The sequence below is a fragment of the Psittacula echo genome (assembly GCF_963264785.1).
Source record: "Psittacula echo genome assembly, chromosome: 1".
Lineage (NCBI taxonomy): Eukaryota > Metazoa > Chordata > Aves > Psittaciformes > Psittacidae > Psittacula > Psittacula echo.
In genome coordinates this window covers 135,853,483-135,867,987 of record NC_137735.1, presented here as the reverse complement: position 1 = coordinate 135,867,987, position 14,505 = coordinate 135,853,483, and the positions used below count along the sequence as shown (strand labels likewise).

The 14,505-nt window shown below is 40.2% G+C and overlaps 1 protein-coding gene across 1 annotated transcript in view; it reads left to right on the top strand.

Annotated features, from left to right (window-relative positions):
• The window catches only part of RELN (reelin), a gene marked incomplete at both ends in the record, with an annotated part of 292,747 nt that overhangs the window by 169,199 nt on the left and 109,043 nt on the right, over positions 1-14,505 (top strand). The window contains 2 exons of the mRNA XM_080626620.1: positions 9,300-9,445; positions 13,050-13,201. Coding sequence (XP_080482746.1) covers positions 9,300-9,445; positions 13,050-13,201 — 298 coding nt within the window. The remainder of the gene's footprint in view (positions 1-9,299; positions 9,446-13,049; positions 13,202-14,505) is intronic.

Here is a 14,505-nt window from a genome sequence, read left to right as displayed (position 1 = left end):
CCTGCCTCCTAAGAGGGAGGAAAGAATTTGGTCTTTACAGGTAACCATGAGATGGATATTAATAAAAACAAGATGAATTTGGCCATTAGATGCCAAAAAGTAGAAACCATTCTGGTTGGCTCTTTCTCACTTTAATTTTACAATGGTGTAAATACACATCATTACTTTCAGAAGTACAGATAAGGTTTAATCATGATCACTGCTGAGTGCTGGAAACATCAATGGTTCCCAATAACACAGAGGAATAGTTCAGTCCATGCCAGTTAAATGACTCTTTAAGGAAATTGCTCATCACTAGAATGACCGGTGTTGTACTAACATCATGAAATGTCCCAGAAAATGAAGAACCATACGAATCATACGAATCACTCATAAACAAGCAAAGTGTTTTGGGCACTTGCCTTTGAATAGCAATCTGTAATGGAAAATGATGAGTGAAAACACACTTCATAGCCTATTTGTTACTACATCACATGACAAGTTTCATCCCATTGTTTTGGAAATAGAAGGTGTACTATAACCCCCTGTGCACCTGGCCTGCTTGCTCAGCCAGGGTTTTCATTTTATAACCTAAATTAAATGATGTAAAAATGTAGCAAGTGGGAAAGATTGAAGCCCTGTTTATCTCATGGAGAAGTATTTTAGTCACATTGCTGTTTTCCTTTTGGTTAAAAAAGGGACATCAGGCTAGAAGCGTTAAAAGCCGAATCTGCAGAATTTAGAATTCATAATCTTTTCTAAATTCTGTCATCATACCTTTGCTGGCTGAGACGTTGCCTACAGAGTATGATTTTATCAAGACTGAATCTATTCTTGTTCCTGCTATCATGTCAAAATCTAAAAGTTGTTAAAACCTATGTGACTCATTCCCAGAAAGACACAATGTCTAATTTATGGCTCCACTGACAATGCTGCTTTAATTAATTTTCTTCATCTTTTTTTCTTGTTCCTCTGCTTCTCATATCTCATCTGTTTGCATTGCCTAGATTTTAATTAAAAAACCCCTCTCCTCTCTAAGGAGCAATCTGAAGTGGCAAAAATAATCACCTAAAATATTACAGTCATTAAAAAATTGGCTGCAGTCAAAGCCATGCATTTTCAATTTGCCGACAAACGATATTTTCGTTTCCTTTTAAAGTGTGTTTTGTATTTGAATAGCAGAAGCCAGCCAGCCTGGCTACCAGAGATGCTCCTCCAGCTGGGTGGGCTGCGTGACAACTCCTTAATGGGGGAAATTGATGGCCCTCTGCTCGTGTAGAGGTGAAGGCATACTGGGCAGATTTCTTTCCATCTGCCATCAGCCTTTTGCAAGCTGGCACTGCCCAAATGCCCAACACATTCATTCCAGTGCCAGAAATGTCGCCAAAAAATAAATTGTGAGGCTACAGCTGTCTGAAAGAATCATCGGGGCCATTAGGCTCAGGAGAGATAATATGAAGAGAAGCATCAGTGTTTGTCTCTGATAAAAAACTAATTAAATGATGGTAAAGATGACTGTGGATACTTTAAAGACACAGTGGTGAACAACATTTTCATGGGAGTGCGGGGACAAACCTGGGGTGGATGTTGTGCATCCCCTCAGCCAAAAATCTGTTACATTGAGGAATTTCACACTAATGTTTTCCTGTTGATGCTTCTCCGAATGGCACAGTTGTATCATTTAGTTGCCCTCTATTCTGCTCTCAAGTAATGAAATCCTATACTGCAAAGCCCAGAGGTATTTATTGATTCACAACTTCGACTTGAACAACTTGGGCAGAATCTGGTTTGGATGAAATTCAGTGCTTCTGTTTACATTCCCAATCTTTGTCTCTTGAGCTTCTAAAAATATTCATGACTGTGTCCTTAGCTGCAACTGTGGCATAGGCTGACCATGTTGACGTTTGTGCTACTTCACATGGCAGGGTGAACAGGAGACCTCCAGAGGTCCCTCCCAGCCAAAGGTCATGCTGGGGATAGTAGATGTCTCCTTATGTGGTGCTCTCATGCAAGTCTTCAAAAATATAGAGATTGTTTAGGCATGCTACATGATGTAGGATTGCAATACTACTTGAGGCCCTTAAGCCATTTAGATGCTATGAAAGTTGGTCAGTATTTCTTTATGAAAACATGGATAGGTCCAGTTGGAAATTACCTGCTTCAGCAAATCTGATTTCTCTGCTTTTGCTGACCAATGATTTTGAGCAGTCCTAATTGAAACCCTTCTGCATCTTAGACAATTAAGAGGCTTTCCTGAAAGCACCTACTAAAAAACGGTGAAAGCTGTGGGTAGAAGATGTAAAATGTAGAGTCTAGAGTAGGATAAAGAAGCTGACAGACTCTTGACAAAAGTTTGATTCTGAAACCATGCACCACTTTCTCCATAGTCACTATCTTGAAATTATTATCTAATGCCATCATAATATACAACAGAAAGCTCATCTGAATTAATAATATTTGCTGGCTTTTGTAGACATCTTGACTAAGAACTGTATTCATAGACTTGAAATATGTTAATAGATAACAACAATTTTAGTGTGAAAATGTATTTTTTTGTAGCAGTGATACCACTGTAGCATTAAAGAGCCCTGAGCCAGGGATGTACCACTGCTTCCTCTGCAGGCACAAACCAAAAAGATAGCCTATGTTCCAGGAAAATGCCATCTGTTTATAAAACAGAAGGTAAGCTGGAGTTGGGGAGATTTTGGGAGTAAGAGGAAGTATTGCAAGAGGAGAAAGTTTTTATCCTGGTAAGCAGTGCATTCTTCAGTGCAGTCAATTACAAGGCTTGTTAAGGAAAGTACTAAGGAAGAGTCTGAAGGATATCATCTTGTTGGGAATTTGCCAAGCATGGTGGCAGAATGGGGCATGAAAATTTGATCATCTCACCAGGAGACTGAGTGGTAAGCATTGGCAGTCAAGGAAAAGTCAGCCACAAAATGATGGTATGGGAGATGGTGGAAGCAAGTGAGAAAAAAGCCATGCAGGTGTTGTCCAAAGCCTTGAAAAAATGGAAAAAGCAGTGATACCATAACTATCCAGTAGACAACTTTAGAAACACAGTAAATTCAGAGTGAAGATCAGCCTGAAAGTAAATCCAAGCATGTTGAGATATGGGAGTGCATCCAGCCAATTTTAATTTTGCCCTATTCATGCAAAGCAATAGCTTAACAAGTGCTAGTGAATAATAGTATTGGTAGTGCCAGATTAAATTAAACATTTTTTTTTCCCCTTGGGATGACCACAGTCCCTGAACAGAACTTGGCTTCTTTCCGTTTGGCAACCGGCAGGGGTTGTTTATTTAGGAATACAACAGTTTACTTGTGGCAGGCTCATAGTCCCACTTCAGTTGCAAACAATGGGAAATAGCTACCGTTATGAAGTAGTTCCATTCAAGTGCCTGCAAGTGTCCTATGTTCTATTATGTAGGTGATTTGGGAGAAAACTTTGTTTAATCAAGGCTACCAGATTTGTAAGAGGGTCCTGAGGGAACTGACAGATGAAGTGGCCATGCATATACATATATATAAATATCCATCGTATTTGAGAAGTCATGGCAGTCTGGGGAAGTTCCCACTGACTGGAAAAGGGGAAACATAACCCCCATTTTTAAAAAGGGAAAAAAAGGAAGACCCAGGGAACTACATTACACGTCAGTTGTCAGTCATACCTCAGTGCTCAGCAAGATCATGGAGTTTCCTCCTGGAAACTGTCCAAAGACAAATGGAAAATAAGGAGGTGACAGCCAACATGGCTTTACTAAGGGCAAATCATGCCTGACAAATTTTGTAGCCTTTTACGATGGGGTTACAGTGTTGGTGGATAAGGAAAGAGCAACTGATATCATCTACCTGGACTTGTGCAGGGCATTTGACACTGTACCACACAGCATCCTTGTCCTGGCAGTGTGCACTTGCAGCCCAGAAAGTCAGCCTTGTGCTGGGCTGCATCAAAAGCAACAAGGCCAGCAGGTTGAGGGAGGTGATTCTCCCCTCTGCTTGGCCCTCAGGAGACCCCGCCTGCAGTACTGTATTCAGCTCTGGGGCCCCAACACAAGAGGGATGTGGACCTGTTGGAGCAAGTCCAGAGGAGAGACACAAAAATGATCAAAGCACTGGAGCACCTCTGCTACAGAGACAGGCTGAGATAGCTGGGATTGTTCAGCCTGGAGAAGAGAAGGCTCCAGGGAGACCTTATAACAGCCTTCCAGTACCTAAAGGGGCCTACAAGAAATCTGGAGAGGGACTTTTTGCAAGGGCACGTAGTGACAGGACAAGGGGAAATGGCTTTAAACTAAAAAAGAGGAGATTTAGATTAGATATTAGGAAGAAATTCTTTACTGTGAAGGTGCTGAGGCACTGGCACAGGCTGCCCAGAGAAGCTGTGGCTGCCCCATCTCTGCAAGTGTTCAAGGGCAGGTTGAACGGGGACAGCCTGGTCTAGTGGAAAGTATCCCTGCCCATGGCAGGGGGCTTGGAACTGGATGGTCTTTAAGCTCCCTTCCAGCCCAAACCAGTCTATGATTCTATGATTTCTTCTCTAAATTCATTTTTCTCTACAAATTGGTTAACTTTTCAGTGTTGCAGTTTGTGCAAGGACACATTAAATGTTCTACATGCTTTTAATACCCTTTAGATAAAATTAAACTCTGCTTTAGTTCTGGACCTACAGCTGATACTTTCATGGTAACAAGGAGAAATATCCTACAGGTTGATACCATTTGGCCTTTTTAGTTACAAAATTTGCACATCAAGCTAATTTGTTCTTATCATATAAATCATAGAATCATAGAATAGTTAGGGTTGGAAAGGACCTTAAGATCATCTAGTTCCAACCCCCCTGCCATGGGCAGGAACACCTCATGCTGAACTATGTCACCTAAGGAACACCGCCAGGGATGGAGCATTCACAACTTCCCTGGGCAACCCATTCCAGTGCCACACCACCCTTACAGTAAAGAACTTCCTCCTTATATCCAATCTAAACATCCCCTGTTTAAGTTTTAACCCATTACCCCTTGTCCTATCACTACAGTCCCTAAATCATTTAAGTGTAAATAAAAATGAAGCAGAGAACACATTTAATCTGGATTTTGTAAAAGAGAACTCTACGTCTATACAGAGAGATATGCAGTATCTCAATTTAGGGAGAACTTATTACATTTAGTATCAAAACATAGTAAATGTTCATCCCACATTTCTTATCACTTTAGAATGACAAATGAAAAAAATAGAGAACCTGTAAAATTCAGTCTTTAAATACTGAAAGCATATACACTACCACTGCAAGTGTAAAGCCTTTAATTTGGGAAAGAGGCAACACAGTATGTAAATTGTATTTTAGTTCTTTGTTTCTAAAAGCTTTGGATTCTAATCCTGGGAGGAACCCAAGAGAAAATGAGTCTGATGGTTTCAATTCAGTCTCTAATCTGTTCAAGCCCTATTACAAAACCACAAAATAATCCAGCACAGTCAGCAGCCTCCTGGATGTTGAACAAGACTGACAAGGTAGTTGGGGGTGATGCTGGTGAGGGACCATCTCCTGTGGAGCTCCTTTTGCTCCTGGAAAATTTGGCTGAGTGCTCTTTAAGGTTATTCACCCCTCAGCAGCCCATCAGATGAAAAAGAAAAGGCAGTAAAGGAGTGACAGAAAGCAACCGCTTGGAAAATGAGAAGGAAAATGAGAAGGAAAACATGGAAGCTAAGTGTGAATAGACGGTGATCATTGTACAGGTGAGGGGAATGTGGCAGGTGGGAGAGAATGAGCTCATGAGCAGAGGAGCGAGCCCTAGCCCTTGCTGGGACATCACAACTCATGCAAATGGAGCTCATCCTCATCTGCTTATCCTATGGACATGAGTCCAGGGTCCCAAATGGTGGCACTGGGACAAAAATGTACCAGAAAATGGTGGCCCTTCCTCAGAACTTCTTTAAGAGCCAGCCATACCTGTATTTTGAACACCTTTCTCACTCTCTTCAAAAATAATGAGATTCTACTACTGGTTTCATAGATATGTAGAACAACAGAAGGAGCTAAACCCCAGTCTGAACTATTCTATATAGCTGTTTCATGTGAGATTCAAAGCTAACATGAGCAGAGGGTGATTTAAGACATACGTTGTGTGGTTCATTAACACAGAAAATATGCATAAAATGCATATTCATAGATACTGTGTAGCTGCATATAAAAGCATAAAGATAATTTTGTATAACCAATGAAATAAATTATATTTTTGAGCTTTCATAAAGGGTTGATCATACGCCACTGTACAAATAATTACTTATGCAGCCCTTTGCCAAACTGCCCATTTATCTTGACAAGCTAAATAGAAACTCTATCAGATGTACTACTTCTGTTAGACAGCAGAAGGACATGCAAACATTAAATGTCAATGGGGTTGTATCTGTTTTGTGTTTAATAGGCAAGAGATTACTAATTACATACTCCACTATCAAGTATATATAACTTAGCACCTGAGAAATAAATAAGGCTTATAATGGGTTTTCCAAAGCTTGTACGCAATTGTAATAACTAGCTCAGTAGGATTGATTCATCTATTTGTTTCCTAAGAGATGAAGGGTTATGTATAAATTTGAATTAGGTTTTATCCTGAATATTTATTTTTAGTGTATTTACTTGGCTGCCTGCAGATAACAGTTTTGTGGCAGATTGATTGACAGATAAAGGATACTTCATTTCTCTTCAGCAAATTAAGAAACTTCTGAAAAGCAAGAAGCACAATAAACAGGTTATGCTTAAAATTCTGCTGTTGAGCATGAAGGATAAAATTGGTGAACAAAAGCCATTTCTTAGTCAGTTGTAAGTAGCTGCATAGTACAGTGCTTTTCAAAGAGAAATAAAACTTAAAACTGTTTAATTAATTTCTGCTAGTTATAAAATATCTTATGTGTAAATTGTTCTGCCTTTTCAGTGGCACCAGCTGCATATATGGTGCAGTATGTATGTGGTGCATTAACAGAGCAAGGAGACTTGTGACAAAATCTCTTTAATTTCTGTGATAAATCATCAACACTTCAGAATCTTTCTATTGCTTTGACCTTTCTTTGGAAGAAAAACACTTCAACAGCAATTTGTTTATTTAGCAGTTGGAACAGTCTTTACATTTTTATGATGTACTTATTTCTTTAAGTGATATTTAGTCAGTGTTAATAAACACGGAGCTGTTGTCATTCAACTATAGACCAGAAAGTCTCTATACAAAAATCAGACTTCAAGTACTCAGATTTTTTTCTAATGTGTAGGCACCTGTAGAAATGTAGTCACAAATTACATTCCTAAATAGAAATTAATTGCTAAGTTATTGGCAACCATACTTGATAATCACCAACAAAAGAGTTTCAATTATGTCTCTTTTGCATTGATAAATGAAGGAAGAGTTACAGAATCTGACAAAATGTGTTATTTTTTACTTTGCTCATAAAATACCGTAAACAAAGATGGACTGGACAGTTTTCATTTCCTGCCACATCTTTCTCTTTGTTAAAAATTTAATTATTCACTTATGTGGCACTGCCATGACCTTTTTAAACACTGAAGTGATTGTCATACTTTCTCTCAGCATGTTAGGAAGAGGTTCGGAGACAACAGCACTGCATAGGAGATACTGAAAAGGTCAATGCAATTTAGCATTATTGTATCTCTTTTTCAGATGTTGAACTGTGGTAAGAATACAGAATCATCCTAATTAATACTTTCTTATTTCAGCTTTCACTTTTAATGCAATCAAGATCCCCCCCCAAAAAAAAAAAAGTGTTTGAGCTAACTGTTACTTTTATCAGTGTTCGTTGTAATATGAACAAGTCAATAAAACGCCAACTTCTTCCAGGTTAGTACTCTTGGCAAGTTGTGGTATTCAGGGCATGCTAAGGCAAATGCATGGCTTCATTTCACAGTATCACAGTATCACAGTATGTTAGAGATTGGAAGGGACCTCAAAAGATCATCTAGTCCAATCCCCTTGCCAGAGCAGGAACACCTAGATAAGATTACACAGGAATGTGTCCAGGCGGGTTTTGAATGTCTCCAGAGAAGGAGACTCCACAACCTCCCTGGGCAGCCTGTTCCAGTGTTCTGTCACCCTCACTGAGAAGAAGTTTCTTCTCAAGTTTAAGTGGAACCTCTTGTGTTCCAGTTTATACCCATTACCCCTTGTCTTATCATTGTTAGCCATTGAGAAGAGCCTGGCTCCATCCTCGTGACACTCCCCCTTTATATATTTATATACACTAATAAGGTCACCCCGCAGTCTCCTCTTCTCCAAACTATAGAGACCCAGCTCCCTCAGCCTTTCCTCATAAGGGAGATGCTCCACTCCCTTAATCATCTTTGTCGCCCTGCGCTGGACTCTCTCCAGCAGGTCCCTGTCCTTCTTGAACTGAGGGGCCCAGAACTGGACACAATATTCCAGATGCGGTCTCACCAGGGCCGAGTAGAGGGGAAGGAGGACCTCTCTCGACCTACTGACCACCCCCCTTCTAATACACCCCAGGATGCCATTGGCCTTCTTGGCCACAAGGGCACAGTGTTGGCTCATGGTCATCCTGCTGTCCACTAGGACCCCCAGGTCCCTCTCCCCTACACTACTCTCTAACAGGTCGTTCCCCAACCTATACTGGAACCTGGGGTAAAACCATCATTTGATGCTGCTGAGGTGGTATATACAGAAATAAAAGAGAAGAAGATGCACTGGGTTCCGGGGCAGCCCCAGGACCCTTGAGACTGCTGTATCACAAGAACTAGTTGCCTATAGAGCTCTTTTTTATGCTATTCCAATTAAATATGGCAAATGTAACCTTTTCACTCATACACTTCAAAGCCAAAGTTTACTATATGGCAATGCATAGTAAATTTACAAACAAACACCTCTTCTGCCAAAAAATCAGGCACAGAGATCTGATGTGTTTCACAGCATGAAACTCTTACGCTGATAAAATATCCATAGCAATATTTGATATACTACTGAAGTTATTTTTTCACACATTTGTTTATGTACCAGCTATAGAGGCAATACTTTAAAATAGGAATAAACACCTCAAGATATGGTACATGTCTTTTTTCTGCAAACACATTTTTTTGGTGCATTTGTAGGGAAGCAGGTACAAGATTAGGACACAGTCATTGTTGGGGGTTGGCCAGGACAGATAAAAGATGACTGCCCATTTTTGATTTTTATTTCTGTTTTGCTTCAGATGTCAGTCATTAGATAACGTATGGGTTGCTCTGAGCTGTGATGATACATGAGCAGGATACCTTACAGACCCTATGTAACATCACCTCCTGTCTGCTCCTTTTGTCCACAGCATAGCTGCCAGTCAGATGGAAACTCCATCTACTTCCATGGGACAGAGGGCAGTGAGTTCAATTTCGCCACAACCCGGGATGTGGACCTCTCCACAGAGGATGCCCAGGAGCAGTGGGCAGAAGAGTTTGAGAGCCAGCCTAAAGGGTGAGTGCCCCGCACGTGCGCAGGGCCCTAATCAGGCATGCAGCATCACTCCAGGGAGGAGGAAACTGGATAAGCAGCAAATTGCATTTTGTCTTTGCTATGTAGTCTGGGAAGATTGTGGCTACGATAAATAGTACAGTAAATAACAGGTGATTGTGGATTTTAGGAAGGAACAAATCCAGAAAGCCCAGTAGGAACAGTCTGTCTCCAGACCATCCAATCACCAAAGTTTTTAATGAGAAGAGTCATGCTTGTGAATTAGGTAGTCATTCTGAAGAAACATTCATTAGTTGCTGTAACCCCACGGCAATGAGACACATACACTGTCAATTTATGGGCCTCTACTGAATGTTGATTTTAATCTACAAAGCACTGCAGATTGTTAGCAGCTGATTCAAATGCTGCCTATGCTATGCTGAAGGTAAAGAACACCTTTTAAGAAATACATGCTAATGTGTCCTGTGGACATGTGGTTTATCTGGGGCTTACAGAAAAAATATTCACTGTGAACTCTGTGCCAGTTCAAATAATCAACCTGTGGCACAGCAGGTGCTGCTTCAGACAAAGGGAAGAAAATGAGTATATCTGTGCTGTGTGTCAGGTGACCATGTGGGATGCATTTGAGGTGTTCTCTCAGTCTCTTTTCCGTTATGAAAAAGCAGGATGGAAGTGCTACCTCGGGACATGTGCCCAGTCTTGTAGATCCTGGCTCTGCTGAAGCAGGTGTTGGTTAAGCTAAGCTGGGCCAGTTGCAATCCTGGTTACAAATGCACAGTTTCTTCCTATTTAGGAATATTGCATTTTCTCCGTCACTCAGTGCCTGGCTCCAGTCGCAAGTGTGACTATTCCTAGCTAGGACTGAGGCAAGGTGCAGCCAGCAGGTGCATTTTGCTCTCTCATCATGCATGCAGTCCCAGGAACCAGGTCCTGATCTTCCCCACCACCATGTACAATGTTGGTGGTGTGGCAGCTTGTGCTCACAGAGGGTAACTTTGTTTTCCAAGGCACTAAGTGGCCAGCCCAGGGCTTCACAATTTTATCCTTCTGTTTTTATTTAGTTTTGCTTTTCACTGCTCTCAATTGTTGCTGTAAGAATGGAGGTTTAAATTCCATGCAACCATGAATACACACTGAACTCGGGTGCTGTTATGGACTACATCCCCGTCGTATAAAATTGGCACCACCTCTGTCCCTCTTTGCAACATTTCTGTGGAGCTTTGCTCTGGGACTTGTACACAACTGCAAGTGTATGAGTTTCCTGAATCCCTTCTTAGAGAAATATTTTTGAAAGCTATTCAAATGGTATTTGAAATGTTGTTTTACTGTATTCAAATAGTCACAAAAATACTTTATTCCTGAGGCAGAGCTTGCAGGAAGTTTTCAGACTCCCCTTTGTAACATCAGCTGGAGCCTGTTAACTCTTCTGGTCTGATACATTATTGATAATGGAAAACAAAAAAGCATCACTCACAAGTGTGAGCAAACGGAAGCTCACATGTGGTGATCACCACCATCTGACTCTGCATCAAATGATCTGGGAGGTGAGACATCTGAAACAGCTCAAGAATGAAGGCAGAGAAGTTATCATTGTTTTTAATAAGCAGTTGATTGGTATTCTTTGCATGTCCCACCTGAATTGTAGGCTACATGGATAGGGGTTGCTGTTGTTAGTATCGCGTCTTCCCCCTGCCGTTCTCTTTTAATTGCATACATTAGGGCCTGGTACTAAAAATGGACAGATCCCCACCACATCAGGCTGCCTCTGCCTCTAGCAAATACATTGCTGCTTTGGACTTCTGTGTCCAGTTGATCTAGTTTAGGTCCATACATCATTTTATCACCTGTTTTGTAATGAAGAATTTCAAGAGTCATGTGAGGGATAAATTAATTCAAATGTAATGTTAAATCCAGAATGTCCACATCTCTGTTGTGCCATCACTCAGGTTCCTTCTCCGTTTGTCCTTAACATGTGTTGATGTATTTCTATTTAAGTGCCTTTTTTTTTTTTTTTAGCATTGTGCAACTTTCTGCGTTTCACTCCTAATGCTGCCTAAAAGGAGAGGATCCCTGGAAACATTCAGGATCTGCATCATTCATGACCCCAAGTTGTTTTGTGGGTCACTACAGAGAGTGTTTTAATTGAGCTAAATAGAGCATACAAAAGATCAATGGTGCATTGTGAGATTTTGTCATGTAAGATAAAGTAGGCACAAATACTTAATTCTGCACTTGCCTTCAGCCCAAGAGACCCATTTTCAAAATTGTATTTTGATTATACTGCTCATTAGCTTTAAAGTGTCTGCACGATAGAATTAGGGTTAGGTTAAACTGTGCTTCCATTAACATATTTATATCCTAAAGCTTTTCAATGATGTTAAGCTTGCTAATTCCTGTGTAAACGACAGACAGTTTTAAAGCAGGATTTCCAAACAGGCACATTGCTGATCTGTCACAGCTTAGGTCAGTGGGGAAACTGGCAGCTTCTAAGATCATAGAATCCTAGAAATACATTTTGAAATAGTTGGAATGGTCAAACTGACAAATAGACTGTTAAGTTCTTGAAATGACAGGTTTTGAAATCATCATATGGCACATAGCTGCTAGAAATTGTTTCTGCTGGAAGCGGACAGGAAAAGGCTCTGCCTTCCCAAAAAGGTTTCTGAACTTCAATGTGTTCTCATTCATCCTGAATCATGCTGGCCAGTTAAATGATTGAATTATCAGGATTTAGTGATTCTAAATAATTTCACTGTTTTATCAGCCTTATAATTTGAAGAATACTTCATTATGAATAAATTAAGGCTTTGACATGAATAATATCATATCAGACCAAAATAATGTACAAGTTTTCAGCAGCTTCTAATCCTTCAAAATGTTTTGTATGCATTAGGTTTTGAAGAAACCAATGCTTTCATGATGAAAACATATTTTCAATAAAATATTTAATTGAAAAATTCTGCAACAGCTCTTTTAATTATCACTGAATAAAAATAAGATAAATGTTATACAGAAAACCTGAGAAAGATTGTATCATCACATATTAGAAACACAGCAGCCTTTTTTCATACTCTGTTCATGTGTTAGTTGAAAACTGTTACCCTAAATGCTCAAAAAGATGAAAAGAGATAATTTTTAGCTATCAGCTACATATTTAATGATTGTATAGCAGATATGGTGGACATGTGCCTTTTCAAGTTTCGTTGATCTATAAATCTTATATTATGCAAAGTGAAAAAGAATGCAATTATATTTTAAACGTTTTTATGGCAGAAAAATAACGAAGGTAATAGAACAACACAACATTAAATATTTGGCAATAGCATTCACTAAAAGCCTCATTTTTTTTAGTAATTCATGCTTTCCTGCCAATTTATTTAAGATATTTACATTAACTTTGCTTTATTTGACTGAGTTCAAGAGCTAGTAATGAGTATGTAAGCAATGTCATAGGAATCATATTTGAAACGCTGCAATTTTTTTTTGTCCTCTGTAAGGATAGAAGCAGCTACTTTTGTATGTACAAATGAACCCTCAGAATATGTTTTGTGTGAATTCATCCGTAACATGCTCATCCACATTCTCTGCCCATTGTTGATCTCTCCAGGTGGGATATATTTGGAGCCATCATTGGTACTGAATGTGGGACACTGGAATCTGGCTCAGCTATGGTATTTCTCAGAGATGGAGAAAGAAAAATATGCACCCCATACATGGACACTACAGGTTATGGGAACTTAAGATTTTATTTCAGTATGGGTGAGTATATATTCCTAATGCAATACAACATGTGAAGCATGTAAGATTTAAATTACATAGAACCAAAATATTCTTCAGAAGAGGATAGCTCTGATCTGTGATGCCCATGGGGATGTAAGACTGACCACTGTGGGTCAGACCAGAGTCCACCCTTCTGGATGCCTACACATACATATGATGTGGCACATAAATAGGCCTCCCAGAAAAATTCTCCCAGATGACACTGACTTGCAGATGAAAACCTTTCTGAACCAGACAGGGGACTCTGAGCGTAATAGCCCTTGGGAGCTTTTCTTCCATGGATTTATCCAGACATTTTTGGGTGATATAAATATTTAGCTCCAAGTTAAAAGAGTTTAATATAGAAGGTGTGTCAATGTAAGATCAGTGTCTGAACTTCCTTTATAGTTTGAGGAGATTTTGTCAGTACTATTGCTGGAAAAGAACATTCAGCTCACCAGCTTCGCAGCTCCCTGGGTTCCACTGACTGCATGGGTTGGATCTCCATTGATATAAAGGAAGCTTTAAGCACCTAGTTCACACATAGGTGTAGGTTCATTCTTGTTCAATCCTCAGGCAGAATCCATTACACAGGAACGAGTTGTTGCCGCTTGAGTTGCCCAGGTGCATCTGAGACAGCAGCATAAGGCTGGAAGGTGTAACTCAGGACCTGGGGGAGAGTCACAGCCTACTGGAGTAGGAGGTAGGGGAGGCAGGCCCCTCCACAGTGTCTAAAATGATCCTTGGTATGAGTGCTTAATCAACTGAACCTGCCTGTTGTGCCCACAGCTCCATAGTTTAACAATTCTTCATGTGAAGAAGCATCTTCTTTTCTTGTATCTTCTAATTTCACACAATTCCCCTTTATCTATCATTAGAATGATAGTCATATCTTTGTCATCCTTACCACATCATAGAAGATTTACAGATACCTGTCATATCCTCTCACAGCCACATCCATGTGGACCCTGGTGTAAATCCATCAGAGTCAACAGAGTTGTACTCAGGGATGAGATAAGAGTAGCACAGAAGTGGGACAGCCTCACTTGGCTGAACCCATAGCATAGTTTCTGCTCAAAAACTCTTTCTATATTCATAAACATTTTCCTCTGCTAACTTACTGGCCCAGGGTGAAATTCACACACAGGGTGCTATAGTGTGCTATCGTCTTGGAGGAGGTATGGCCTACCTGAGGTATCCCTTGTGAAAAGCACTGACGTGGTGTTAGTGTCATCTGTAGACCTTCTCTTCTGGGATAAAATGCAACTTCAGTCATTTACCAGGGCTAAGAAAGCAGCCAAGAG